This window comes from Vipera ursinii (assembly GCF_947247035.1).
Source record: "Vipera ursinii genome assembly, chromosome: Z".
Classification (NCBI taxonomy): Eukaryota; Metazoa; Chordata; class Lepidosauria; order Squamata; family Viperidae; genus Vipera; species Vipera ursinii.
The window spans coordinates 74,122,252-74,137,390 of record NC_139517.1 but is presented as its reverse complement, the minus strand read 5'-3'; the positions used below and the strand labels follow the sequence as shown (position 1 = coordinate 74,137,390).

Genomic DNA, 15,139 nt, shown 5'->3' with positions numbered 1-15,139 from the left:
CTGAGTGAATGAATGAATGAATGAATGAATGAATGAATGAATGAATAAATAAATAAACAAACAAATGCTTCTCTTATGCTGTTCTGGCAAACGTTTGAATAAATGCCATACCAATATACCATGTAGTCTCAGATTAAGCTGGCATTCTCCAATTTCTCAGATTTTATGATTAAGATAGAATAAGTGAGCAGTTTCAATTTTGATATATATTCCTTGTATTTTGGGGGAGAGTGCAATAAAGCAAGGTCAATATCCTGAAGATGTACATCTTTGCCTGTTTCCTTCTATTCAGTTTGAAAGGGATATATGGTTGCTTCATGGGAAGAATATATAGTGTGGAACTACATAAAGAACAAATAGAACTTACGATCTTATTACAACCATCAGGCTGTAGCCATACACGCCGATGACACCAACCATGAAATATGCCATTGGTAACCTGTACTTTAACCAACCAATTGTCCTTTGATTGTTGTAGTAGCCATAGAAAATGGCTGAATGTTTAATATAACCCTGAAAGGAGGAAAAGACCATATCAGATGTCCAGTTATATAATTTAAAATCTAAGCTTATTCCATTATGAATGGCTGGTTGAGGATCAATTGGATTCATTTTAAAATTCTGGTTATTGAAGTCTGTCTAGTACATTCTATATAGTATCAATTTTAACATAATCTTCAAAGTATTTGTTTAAAAATATCTGAATTCAATAACAATTATTTTTCAGTATTTGAATTTGGCAGCTCGATTCGGTATTCAGGTACATTTTAAAATCAATTTTCAAATAATCAGTAAGTATTATATGTCAGCTAACATCTTTTCAAATAATAAAGGTAAAGGTAAAGGATCCCCCACACATGCGTGCTAGTCGTTTCCAACTCTAGGGGCCAGTGCTCATCTCCGTTTCAAAGCCGAAGAGCCAGCGTTTGTCCGAGGACGTCTCCATGGTCATGTGGCCAGCATGACTAGACACCAAAGGCGCATTATTTTTCTACTTGCATTTTTACATGCTTTCAAACTGCTAGATTGGTGGAAGCTGGGACAAGTAACAGCCGCTCACTCTGCTATGCGGCAGAGATTCAACCCGCCAAACTGCCAATCTTCTGATCGACAAGCTCAGCGTCCTAACTCACTGAGCCACCGCATCCCTTTTCGTTTCCTCAAATTATGTTGTCATAGCAGTGTCATGAGAGCACTATTTCTGCTTTTCTAAATAATATGTATACTCTAATCCTCCTATATTGTTTCATGCTTACAATCATTTTAGCACATTTTCTATAGCAGTGTTTAGATTTGTTCTTTCATTCTCATGCTGGAAATGCAAAAATAAAATAAACAATACGAACATCCTCATTTTTCTATGTTAAGACTCAGAATTTATTATTATCATTAAAAATATTCTTATTGGCTTGGTGGCCTTGAAATTTCTTACCTCTTATTTCTCTGACTTTTTCCACTGCAAGCATAAAATGAAAATTATAGCCTCCAGAACATTTTTCCAAAATGAATGTCTTCAGCTAAAATGAAACCTATCTGTCATCTTGTTATATAACTGATTTACTGGAAAAATATTATTTAAGCTGAAATCTAGCTCATCTACGCTACCTGAAGCTAGGCATACTGAGATCAACATTACTGACTATTCATCTTTTTCACTGTTAAATCTAATCTTAATGATATATAATATATGAAATATATTGTCCTGACCTTCAACACAACTGAAGATATGTTAACTTTGTGAGCCTGCAGAGATGGGATAAGGATCACTATAAAATGCTAACATATAGTTTATCTGGTGTTATAATTTCTATAATAATACAATTCTTAGGATTGGATTCACACATATGTGAGGGTGAAGGTTTGTTCTCTGAGCTTGTGGGTTGGTTTCCAAACATTTCATAACAAGGCTAGGTAACATCTTCAGCGGAGTTTAGGAGATGTCTGTGTCAGTGCTCTTCTGTTTATAAGGGCTTATAAGGGCTTCAGGTGTGGGTGTCCAAATCAGCCAATCAGAGATAGCACTGACCTTCAACCAACCAACACAAGCCCCCTCCCTCCCTCCCTCCCACCAGCAGTTCACCTTCCAATGACCCTGATCTGATGTAACCCCCCATCACAAGACCCATCATAAGCCTCTCACTGATAACTCACACCTGATCCATCACAAGATCCTCACTTGACACACCCACAGCTGAAGCCCTAATAAACAGAAGAATACTGACACAGATATCTCTTAAACTCTATTGAAGACGTTACCTAGCATGGTTACAAAACCAACCCACAAGCTCAGAGAATGAACCATCACCCTCATTCTACACCTGAACGGTAGATATTCTCCACTATTGCAAATCACACATAGGTGTTTCTTAGTTTTGAGACATAATGAAATATACTGGTAGTCCTTGACTGACAACCACAATTAAACCCAAAATCTGTGATGCTAAGCAAGACATTTATTAATTGAGGTTTTGCCCCATTTTACAACCTTTCTTGCTACAGTTGTTAAGTGAATCACAATCCAGGGAATCCTCAAATTATAAAAGTTCATTTAGTAACTGTTCAAAGTTACAACAGCACTGAAAACAGTAATTTATAACTGTTTTTCACACTTATGATCTTTGTAGCATCTCTATGATCATGTGAACAAAATTCAGCTGCTTGGCAACTAACTCATACTTGTGACCGTTGCTGTGATCACCTTTTGTAGCCTTTTGACAAGCAAAATCAATGGGGACACCAGATTCATTTAACAACCATGTTACTAACCTATCAACTACGATGATTAACTTAACAACTATGGCCAGAAAGATTGTAAAATGAGGAAAACTCACTTATTCTCCAAAGCACCTGAAAGCAGGACAAGAAGCAATGGATGGAAACTAGTCAAGGAGAGAAGCAACCTAGAACTAAGGAGAAACTTCCTGACAGAACAACTAACCAGTGGAACAACCTGCCTGCAGAAGTGGTGAATGCTCCAACACTGGAGGTTTTTAAGAAGAGACTGGACAGCCATTTGTCTGAAATGGTATAGGGTTTCCTGCCTTAGCAGGGGGTTGGACTAGATAACCTCCAAGTTCCCTTCCAACTTATTATTATTATTATTATTATTATTATTATTATTATTATTATTATTATTATTATTATTATCATTATTATTATTATTATTATTTTATTATTATTATTAACAAATGTTTCACTTAACAGAAATTTTGGGCTCAATTGTGGTTGTGCCTGTAGTTGTTGAGGTAATAACACAGTTGTTATGGGGAATCTGGTTTCCCCATTGACCTTGCTTGTCAGAAGGTTGCAAAAGATGATCCCATGAACCTGGGATATTGCAACCATCATAAATATGAGCCACTTGCCAAGCATCTGAATTTTGATCATGTGACCATAGGGACACTGCAATATAGTTGGGTGAAAAATGGTCATAAGTCACTTTTATCAATGCTGTTGTAACTTTGAATGGTCACTAAATGAATGGGTTTAACTTGAGGATTACCTGTAACTTTGTGCTACTGGAAATGTTGTGCCTGTAGGTTATGTTTCTTCATAACTGAATGACACAGGACTAGTTTATCTGCCTTAGGCAGCTGATTTTGTGTATAAAAAAGGTCAATTCATCTGTTTATTGTTAGAAAGAGAAAGGAATGTCTGATATTCTTCATCAGGTGCTTTGAGATTAAGGGTTTATTTGCCTGGCCAGGTTGTCCATATCACCAGAATGGAAAAGTAATCAGGTCTTGATGGCAGAAATGGATGAGGTTAGCTTTAATTCCCTGCTATCCCATTGCACATTTGATTCCCAATATGTTTTCTTGTGTACTTTGAAAATAATGTTTTTCTAGTATGTCATCTTGAATGCTGTTGTTCACTTTGGCTGGAGCACTTTATTTCTTAAATAAATAAACCCCAATAAGTAAACCAACAGATATTTAGCTACTTTACAGAGGCAAAATACCTCTTCAATGGAATCAGAGCTTATTATTTACCATTATTTATATATTTACTATGACTGCTGCACAGTTAGGATAACTCTTGCCTTGTAAATCAAAGGAACATTAAAAAAACATATTTAAACACATTTTAGTTTCTTCCTGAGCTTCTTACAACTTTTCCCTGTGCTTCCTTAAAAAAATAATTGCAATTTTACTCTTTCACAATTTTTTCTGTAGTCAGTGAACCTTGCATCTTACTGTTCTATATATTGCTCACATTAAACAAATCACATGGTCCAAATTCACAAAGCAGTAAATGATTTATATATATATATATATATATATATATATATATATATATATATATATATATATATATATATATATATATATTGGTCATTCGGGTTTTTTCCCGCGTAGAAATGAAGGTGTAGGCGCAACGTTTCGACGGAATCCCATCCGTCATCATCAGGCTGGTGGCTTCTGCTGCTTCCTTCTTCTGGGAGAAGCATGTGGTAGTGGCTGTTTGTTCCTCTTTTTTAAACTTCCAGAGGGGGTGTGTTCTGTGGGTGGAGGTGTGCTGTGATTGGGTGGGGGATTAAGTGTGTTCTGATTGGGTGGGAGTGTGTTTTGAATGGTGGGTGTGTTCTGATTGGGTGGGGGTGTGTTTTGAGTGGATGGGCTGGTCTCAGCTGCCAGCCTTAGACCTGAGCTGGTGAGTTGTGCTGCTTTTGTTCGGCTTCGTGTTTGTGGTGGTGCCATGTTTTTATAGTGGGTGTCAGTTTGCTTATTGTGTGGTTTGGAGGGGTTTAAAGTGGCTGATGTTGCAGCTGTAGTTAGGTTTCTGTTTTGTGGTTGTGCGTCGTTATCATTGTGGGTTCGGATTTGCTTTTTGAATGGTTGTGTGGTGGTGATGTCATGTGATGTTATCATGAGTTTGGGTCTGGTATCATTCTTGGTGGTTGGGACTCATCTGTCAATCAAGGCGGGTTTCCAAATGGCTGGTAGGCGAGAGGTATCATCTCGTTTGTTCATGCTGTGGGGGCATTTTTCTATCTCAATGGCTTCTCTGATTATTCTGTTGTTAAAATGTTCGATTTTGGCGATAGTTTTGGTTTTTTAAAAATCAATTTCATGTCCCGTGGCTTCAAAGTGTTGGACTAGGGATGAAGTTTGTTCTCCCTTTCTGAGTGAGTTTTTGTGCTCTTCAATGCGTGCACTTATTCTTCTGTTGGTCTGTCCGATGTATGTGGTGGGGCAGGTGGTGCATGGGATTTCGTATACTCCTTGGTTTTCTAACCCAATTGTGTCTTTGGAGTTTCTTAGGATGGTGGATATTTTTCTGTCTGTGTAGAATGCTATATATATATTCTTTTTTGCTTAGCCCATACCCTTAGTCATAAAAGACTGAGGAACTAAGATTAAACAAAAATGCAAGAAGTACCTACCTCAAAATCCCAAAGAACAGAGAAATCCATAGCAGTGGGTTGTTCAGCCCTGGGCACAATTTTTCTAGGTATACTTCCATATGGCATGCCCATTAAAATCTATAACAAAATTATTTTTAATGTTATGTGAAGTGCTAAAATTTCTCACTTTTTGATAACAGAATAAAAATCTACTTCAGTTTATAAGTAGATAAGGACACAGAAATAGTGAAAAGGATTGGAAAATACTCATTTCTATTCCAATATCAAAAAGGAAAAGTGCTAAATAATGCTTAACTATATAATTGCATATACATCACATGCAAGTAAGAGTTTGTAATCCGGGCTTCAGTTGCCAGATGTACAAGATGGATTCAGAAGAAGCAGAGGCATCTGAGATCATTCTATTAAACAGTTGATAATGGAAAAGCTTAGGAGTTGCAAAAAGACATCCATAGTTGCTTTACTGATTCTTCAAATTATTCAGATTGTTCTACTTTGTCTATGTAGATTGCATCAAATTATGGACATTCCTTAAGCACTGTATTGAGCTGCTTCACCTCCTGTTGAAGAATTGGTATGATAACCCAGGAAGCAACAGTTAGAACTGAATATTGAAAATGGTTGAAAATTGGGAAAAGTATATGCTAAGATTCGACCTTTTAACTTAATCTGTATGGAAAATATAATGTAAAAATGATGGATTAGAACAGTGGTCCCCAATCTTTTTGGCACAAAGGACTAGTTTTGTGGAAGACAATTTTTCCATGGACCTGGTGGGGGAAAGTGGAGTGCGCAACCTAGATCCCTCACATGCATAGTTTACAATAGGGTCCACACTCCTATGAGAATCTAATGGCTGATGATCAGAGGTAGGGCTGAGGCAGTGGTGGGATTCAAATATGTGAACAACTGGTTCTCTGTAACGATGATGCTTCAGTAGTTCATTTTGGGCCTGGGCAACAAAAAATTAGCTACCGGTTTTGCCAAAGTGGTGCGAACCAGCTGAATCCCACCTCTAGGCGGATGCGTTGATGTTAGCATTGGGGAGTGGCTGCAAATACAGATGAAGCTTCGCTTGCTCACCCACTGCTCACCTCCAGCTGTGGGGCCTGATTCTTAACAGGTCATGGACTTATACTGGTTCGTGGGCTGGGTGTTGGGGACTCCTGGATTAGAAGAAATAAAAATTGGAATTAACTTTGACAAAAAAAATATGACCAGCCTCAAATATGGTGATGATACCATATTGATGACTGGAAGTAAAGAAGATTTAAGGAATCTGTTGATAGAAATGAAGGGTTGTTGTTGTTAACTGCAAAGTCGTGTCCGACCCAACACGACCCCATGGACAATGTTCCTCCAGGCCTTCCTGTCCTCTACCATCTTCTGGAGTCCATTTAAGCTCACGCCTACTGCTTCAGTGACTCGATCCAGCCACCTCATTTTCTGTCATCCCCTTCTTCTCTTGCCCTCAACCTTTCCCAGCATTAGGCTTTTCTCCAGTGAGTCCTTCCTTCTCATTAGGTGGCCAAAGTATTTGAGTTTCAGCTTCAGGATCTGGCCTTCTAAAGAGCAGTCAGGGTTGATCTCCTGTAGGACTGACCGGTTTGATCGTCTTGCAGTCTAAGGGACTCACAGGAGTCTTCTCCAGCACCATAGTTCAAAGGCCTCAATTCTTTGGTGCTCAGTCTTTCTTATGGTCCAACTTTCACTGCCATACATTGCAACTGGGAAGACCATAGCCTTGTCTATATGCACTTTTGTTAACAGGGTGATGTCTCTGCTTTTTAGTGTGCTGTCTAGATTTGCTGTGGCTTTCCTCCCAAGGAGCAAGCATCTTTTAATTTCTTGGCTACAGTCCCCATCTGTGGTGATCTTGGAGCCCAGGAAAATAAAATCTGTCACTACCTCCATTTCTTCCCCATCTATTTGCCAGGAATTGAGAGGGCCGGATGCCATGATCTTGGTTTTCTTAATGTTAAGTTTCAACCCAACTTTTGCACTCTCCTTCTTCACCCGCAACAAGAGGCTCTTTAGTTCTTCTTCACTTTCTGCCATTAGAGTGGTATCATCTGTATATCTTAGGTTGTTAATATTTCTCCCGGCAATCTTAATTCCAACTTTTGATTCATCTAGCCCTGCCTTTCTCATGATGTGCTCTGCATATAAGTTAAATAGGCAGGGCAACAGTATACAGCCTTGCCGGAGTCCTTTCCCAATTTTGAACCAATTGGTGGTTCCATGTCCAGTTCTCACTGTTGCTTCTTGACCCGCATATAGGTTTCTCAAGAGACAAATAAGATGGTCTGGTACGCCCATCTCTTTAAGAACTTGCCACAGTTTGTTGTGATCCACACAATCAAAGGCTTTAGCATAGTCAGTGAAGCAGAAATAGATGTTTTTCTGGAACTCCCTAGCTTTCTCCATGATCCAGCGTATGTTGGCAATTTGATCTCTAGTTCCTCTGCCTCTTCGAAATCCTGCCTGTACTTCTGGTAGTTCTCGATACACATACTGCTGGAGTCTAACTTGTAAGATTTTAAGCATAACTTTACTAGCATGTGAAATGAGTGCAATGGTGCAATAGTTTGAACATTCTTTGGCACTGCCTTTCTTTGGAATTGGAATGTAAGGTGACCTTTTCCAATCCTGTGGCCACTGTTGAGTTTTCCAAATTTGCTGGCAAATTGAGTGTAGCACTTTTACTGCATTGTCTTTTAAGATTTTGAATAGTTCAGCTGGAATATTGTCACCTCCACTAGCTTTGTTGTTGCTCAGTTTTTCTAAGGCCCACTTCACTTCACATTCTAGGATGTGTGGCTCGAGGTCAGTGACCACCTCATCGTGGTTATCAGGGATGTTAAGCTCATTCTTGTATAGTTCTTCTGTGTAATTTTGCCACCTCTTCTTAATCTCTTCTGCCTCTGTTAGGTCCTTGCCATTTTGGTCCTTTATCATGCCCATTTTTGCATGAAATGAAGGGAGAAAGTGCCCAAACTGGCCTGCTATTCCATTATATAAACTGTATTCTGTTCCTAGTTATAACAGATGGGCATGTAAGTTGGACCACTAGAATAGGCTAATGAAAAAAATGTATTTGAATTGTGGTGATTTTAAAAAGGCACTGAAAACCCCTGGAACTACAATAAAAACAAAGGATAGATTTGTAATCATGAAGTTAAAACTTAGATAAATAATGAAAAGTCAGAACTCTAATGCTGGGAAAAATTAAAGGCAATTAAAAAAAGAGACTGACAGAAGATATTGCTGCGATGACACACACAGGAGCTTAGAAAAGCTCAAAGAAGCAGTTACCAAGAGACAATTGTAGTGAAATGATGACTAATCACAGAAGAAACTGAACAACAAAATAAAAAATGCAACAACTTGCTTGCCTTTCTGTAAAGCAGAGGTCCCCAAACCTTTGGGCACCAGGGACCAGTTCCATGGAGATTTTTCCACAGACTGGTGAGTGTGTGGTTTTGTGTGCTGCCTGCATCCCACGGATGGGGTTTTGCTTGTTTGTGTGGACCAGTTACTGGCGTGCCATGGCCTGGTACCAGTCCACAGATCAGGGGGTTGGGGATCCCTGCTGTAAAGTGCGAAACTGAGGATGAATTAGATGCAACATATGAATTAAAAAGCAAATGTCTCTCAATGTGCATTAAATATATTTTGACTGAATCCTACTTCTATTGGCTTTACTAAATATTCCCCCAAATACAAGTCCTTTATAGCTTATTCTTTGTTAATAAAAATTTGAAATAATATAGCTTTAGGACTGAGTGTGTTTGTTGCTACCCAGTTTTGCCACGTTTGCGTCTTCTTTTATGCTCTTCTTTTACCTTTTTTATAGTTTTGCTCTTTTTGTGATTCACCCATATTCATTGAGAGTTAGATGATGTACAAATTGAATAAAATGATAAAATAAAATAAACAATTATTTGGTTATAGAACAATTGAGAAGAAGACCATGACTTGGATTCTGAGAAATTCTGAAAATTCTTTCTCTTTTAAGAACTTAATTTCTAAATAATCAATTATATATAAGCCATATACTGTACAAATAAAATTATGCTTACACATATTAAGAAAAGAAATAATAATTGCTGAGTAGAATTGATCTGAAATATAATACTAGCAAAAGTGTTGATGCTAAAATTTGGGGAAAAAATCTGTTATCATATCCATGTGCTTCACCAGCCTCGGGCTCAGGGTAGGGGCGGGGGGGTGGCAGTTGTTATTAAGGAGGCCCTTTGTCCGCGGGAGACCACTGCCCCGCAGATTGGCGGATGTGAGTCCCTTCTCCTGAGGTGGGGTCCTGGGGGTCAATTGGGTCTGTTGCTCACGTACCTTTCTCCCAGCTGTGTGGCAACAGCCCTGCCCGGGCTACTCGACGCTCTCTCAGGGTTGGCGGTTGAGTTTCCCAGGCTTATGGTTCTGGGAGATTTCAACCTGCCTTCCCTGGGTGGTGCGTCGGGGCTGGCCCGAGAGTTCATGGCTTCCATGATAGCCATGGAACTGACCCAGATTATTCAGGGTCCGACTCACGAGGGGGGAAACACGCCCGACCTTATTTTCATCTCTGGGCAGTGGCTTAATGGTCTGGGTGGGGTTACTCCAACATCTCAACCCCTTTCATGGACAGACCATTATCTCCTGCGGCTGAGCCTCCGTCATGCCACTCCCTGCTGCTGGGAGGCGGAACCGACCAGGTGGTTCCACCCCAGGCGCCTGATGGACCCAGATAGGTTCCAGACAGCACTTGGATTTATTCCTTCCTCCCTTTCCCACAGCCCGGTCGAGACCTTAGTTGATGCCTGGCAACAGGCGGCTTCGGAGGCTCTCGACCGTGTTGTGCCTTTGCGGCCTCTGACCTGGCGCAGATCCCGGCTTGCTCCTTGGTTCTCCATGGACCTGCGGGAGATGAAGCACCGGAGAAGGGGCCTAGAGAGCATTTGGAGGCCCACTCGGTCCGAGTCTGACCGGACACAGTTAAGATCCTTTTCTAGATCTTACCTTGTGGCAATGGAGGTGGCGAAGCATGCTCACTTCACCACCCTCATTGCATCCGCAGATAACCGCCCGGCCGCCCTGTTTAGGGTGACCCGTTCCCTTTTAAATCAGGGGACTGGAGAGGACCCCTTACATGGACGGGCTGAGGAGTTTAGTGAGTATCTGGTGGATAAAATCGCTCAGATTCGAGCTGGCTTGGACTCCGACTGGGCAGTATCTGACGAGGGGGAAATGATGGGTTTGGCCGATAATATCTGGGAGGAGTTTGATCCTGTGACTCCGGATGAAGTGGACAGGATCACGGGGAAATTAAGTGCCACCACGTGTTTGTTGGACCCGTGTCCCTCCTGGCTGGTTTATGCAGCCTGGGAGGTTACACGAGGCTGGCTCCTGGCAGTTATAAATGCTTCCTTGAGTGAGGGGTGCTTCCCCGCCGCCTTGAAGGAGGCGGTGGTAAGGCCCCACCTCAAGAAACCTGCCTTGGATCCAGCTATTTTAAACAACTTTCGTCCTGTCTCCAACCTTCGTTTTCTTGCGAAGGTTGTTGAGAGCATGGTGGCACGCCAGCTCCCTTTGGTCCTGGAGGAAACTTGAGTATCTAGATCTGTACCAATCGGGTTTCAGGCCTGGGTACAGCATGGAGACGGCATTGGTCGCACTGGTGGATGATCTCTGGCGGGCCCGAGACAGGGGTTATTCCTCTGTCCTGGTCCTTTTAGATCTCTCAGCGGCTTTTGATACCATTGACCATGGTTTCTTGCTGCGACGTCTTGTGGGGTTGGGAGTGGGAGGCACCGTTTTACGGTGGTTCTCCTCCTACCTCTCGGGCCGCTCGCAGACGGTGTTGACAGGAGGGCAGAGGTCAACCCCTGGGCCCCTAAATTGTGGGGTGCATCAGGGCTCGGTGCTCTCGCCCCTCCTGTTCAACATCTATATGAAGCCACTGGGCAAGATCATCTGTGGTTTTGGGGTGAGGTATCATCAATAAGCCGATGATACCCAGCTCTTTATCTCCACCCCGAACCAAGCCAGTGATGCCCTCGACGTGATGTCCCGTTGCCTGGAAGCGGTACGGATTTGGATGGGGAAGAATAGGCTCCAGCTCAACCCGGCCAAGACTGAATGGCTTTACGTACCGGCATCTCGACTCGTCCAAGAGGTTCCATCTTTGGTTATGGGAGGAGAGGTGTTTCCTCCCGTTGATAGGGCATGCAATTTAGGCGTCCTCCTGGACTCACGACTCAATTTTGAAGATCATATTGGAGTCGTGGCCAGGGGGGCATTTGCCCAGGTTCGCCTGGTGCACCAGTTGCGCCCCTATCTGGACCGAGATGCCCTATGTACGGTCACTCATGCACTCGTTACCTCTCGGATAGATTACTGCAATGCTCTCTACATGGGGCTGCCCTTGAAGACCACCCGGAGGCTTCAGCTGGTGCAGAATGCAGCCGCACGGGTAGTGATGGGAGCATCCCGATACTCCCATATTACACCCCTCCTGCGTGAGCTGCATTGGCTACCAGTTGTCTTCCGGGCGAGATTTAAGGTGCTGGTACTTACCTTTAAAGCCCTACATGGCTTAGGCCCGAGATATTTGCAGGACCGTCTGCTACCGGGGACGACTTCCCATCGCCCAGTGCGCTCACACAGAGAGGGCCTCCTCAGGGTGCCGTCGGCCAGACAATATCGGCTGGCGACCCCCAGGGGGAGGGCCTTCTCTGTGGGATCACCAGCCCTTTGGAACCAGCTTCCCCTTGAGCTTCGGATGGCCCTGGACCTCCGGTCCTTTCGCCGCGACCTCAAAACTTTTCTCTTCCATCAGGCTGACCTGGATTGATGATGGGTTTTTAAATATGTTTTAATTTTTAATTGTAGTTAATTTATTTTGGGGCTGTTATTTAATTCGTTTTTTGATTTTTGTATTGTTGTTTTTATTGTTGTAAGCCGCCCTGAGTCCCTTGGGAGATAGGGCGGCATATAAGTCCCAAAAATAAATAAATAAATGAAATATGGCCTAATGGGAAAAAACTAGGAGAAATATCAATTGGAGAGTAAATATTTAAAATAAATAGAATTCTTTTCCACCTATTGGAATAGATAGGATAATAGGATTTTTTTACACCTCTTTTTCCCCTTTATAGCATACTTTTTCATTATGGATTTTTATAATGATATATTTTCTTGCATGGTTTCTATCGGCCCTGTTTTTCATTCTTGGAAATAAAATATTGATAGTAAAAATGCTCACAAATGTGAAAAGGTTTAAACTGTCCCAACCTCACCTTAAACAACATATTTCATAAGCAGCAATGTGGATTTCATTTATTTTTGGCAGTCTAAAAAGCTCTTTTTTGCCAAAAATTCATGGATTATTTCCTTTTGAATGCACTAAAAGCTTTGTATTTATTTCTCTATGTAGTATTCAAACCTCTGTGAAAAATGAAGATCAAGTTGAGACAATTTTTGAAGCTTGTTTTAATATTTAAATCTAAAGTTTATACTGTAATCACTGTAGCAGTGTATGTACATACAAGTATGTGTGTGAGAAAATGAATGCAAGGACTGAAAAGAAAGTAACGGGCAAATAATAACCGCAGGATGACAAAAGGAGGAGCTCAATATGGTGCACGTGTGTAAGTATGTATGCTCCATTAAAAATAGCTGAACCATGTTGAAAAGAGAGGTATTCAACAACGTGTTCAGCAAAAAGAAGAAACACAATGAGATGTATATTCCTTCCAGCTTTGAACAGTTATTGCACCCAAGATGTAACCATCAGAAGCTGAGGCTCACTGAGGCAGGACCCTATCCAGTGGCTAAAAGTCACTGTTGAACCTAATTTGCATTCAAGTGATGTAGCTTGGCTCTCAGAAGACAATCCATGAAAAAAAGCCAGAAAAACCCACTCTCTCATGTAAAAATATTGATATATTAACTAGTTTAGTCATGAAATATTTACAAGAATGAAGCCAATCTCAGCAAATACCTAGAACCCAAAAGAGATATGACGTTGTTGTCTGTAGCATATCAACATCAAATAATGTAATTGGTGGCAAGTGCTAATATACATATTTAATTCATATCTGAGAAATACAATCCATAACTTAGCTCTGAGGGTTAATTTACACATAGTACATTGGCATCACACAGACTTATTTAAATAGAAATGAGACAGCAGGGATGGTAATGACTTGGTATTTGGAGAAAAAAAGGGACCTTGAAGGTCATCTTGTCCAACTCCTGCTCAGGCAGGAAACCCTATACCATTTCAGACAAATACCTGTCCAATCTCTGTCCAGTGTGGGACCATTCACAGCTTCTGGAGGCCGATTGTTCCACTGATTAATTGTTTTAACTGTCAAGACGTTTCTCCTTAGTTCTAGGTTACTTCTCTCTTTGGTTAGTTTCCATCCGTTGCTTCTTGCTTGCCTTCAGGTGCTTTGGAGAATAGCTTGATTCCCTCTTCTTTGTGGCAACTCCTGCTCTCATATCTCCCCTCATCCTTCTCTTCATTAAACTAGACATACCCAATTCCAGCAACTGTTCCTTGTATGTTTTAGCCTCCAGTCCCTTAATCATCTTCTTTGTAGTCTTTCTAGAGTGTCAACATCTTTTTTACATCATGGTGACCAAAACTGGATGCAGTATTCTAAATGTGGCCTTACCAAGGCATTGTAAAGTGGTATTAATACTTCATGTGATCTTGGTTCTATCCTCTGTTAATGCAACCTAGCACTTTTTGGCAGCTGCAGCACACTGCTGACTCATATTTAAGTGATTGTCTACTAGGACTCCAAGATCCCTCTCACAGTTACTACTATTGAGCAAGGTACCACTTATACTATACCTGTACATTTGGTTTTTCTTGCCTAAATGTAGAACCTTACTTTTTCCACCATTGAATTTCATTTTGTTAGATAGAATCCAGTGTTCAAGTCTGTCAAGATCCTTCTGTATCTTAAGCCTATTTTCTGGAGTGTTGGCTATTTCTGCCATCTTGGTGTCGTCTGCAAATTTCCCATCTATCTTTCCCATCTTTCCCAGTTTCCCATCTATCGCCTCATCCAAATCATTGATGAAGTTGTTGAAGAGCACTGGACCCAGAACAGAGCCCTGGGGCACCCCAATATTCACTTCCCTCCATATAGATGCAGTTCTATTGAGGACCACATGCTGAGTACGGCCGGTCCGCCAGCTACAAATCCATCTGGTGGTGATGCTGTCTAACCCACATTTTTCTATCTTATCAAGTAATAGGTTGTGATCTACTTTATCAAATGCCTTACTGAAGTCCAAATAAATTATATCCACAGCATTCCTCTGGTCCACTAATTTTATCACTTGGTCAAAGAATGCAGTAAGATTTGTCTGGCATGATCTATTTTTGACAAACCCATGTTGGCTTTTGGTAATGGCTTTGTTTGCCTCTAGGTGTTTGCTGATTCGTTGTTTGATTATCTTTTCCAGAATCTTCCCAGGTATTGAGGTCAGGCTGATAGGTCTATAATTTCCAGTCCTCTGATAGTTCCATAGTGTTCCAGGATCTTTGAAAAATATTGTTCAGTGGTTCTGAGATCATATCTGCCAGTTCCTTGAGACCATTGGGGTGTAATCCATCTGGTCCTGGTGATCTGAACTCGTCTAGGCTGGACAGGTGCTCACTTACCATTTTCTTGCCTATCTTAACTTGTGTTTCTAATCTGGTTTTTACGATACTGTTTTTGATAGGTTGGACTGTTTTTTCCCTTTGTGTAA

General features: G+C 41.2%; 1 protein-coding gene across 1 annotated transcript in view; it reads right to left on the bottom strand.

The window, feature by feature from the left end:
- Window positions 1-15,139, bottom strand: part of LOC310650180 (transmembrane channel-like protein 2) — a gene marked incomplete at both ends in the record, with an annotated part of 77,740 nt that overhangs the window by 24,582 nt on the left and 38,019 nt on the right. Inside the window, 2 exons of the mRNA XM_083379011.1 lie at window positions 368-513; window positions 5,387-5,485. Coding sequence (XP_083235137.1) covers window positions 368-513; window positions 5,387-5,485 — 245 coding nt within the window. The remainder of the gene's footprint in view (window positions 1-367; window positions 514-5,386; window positions 5,486-15,139) is intronic.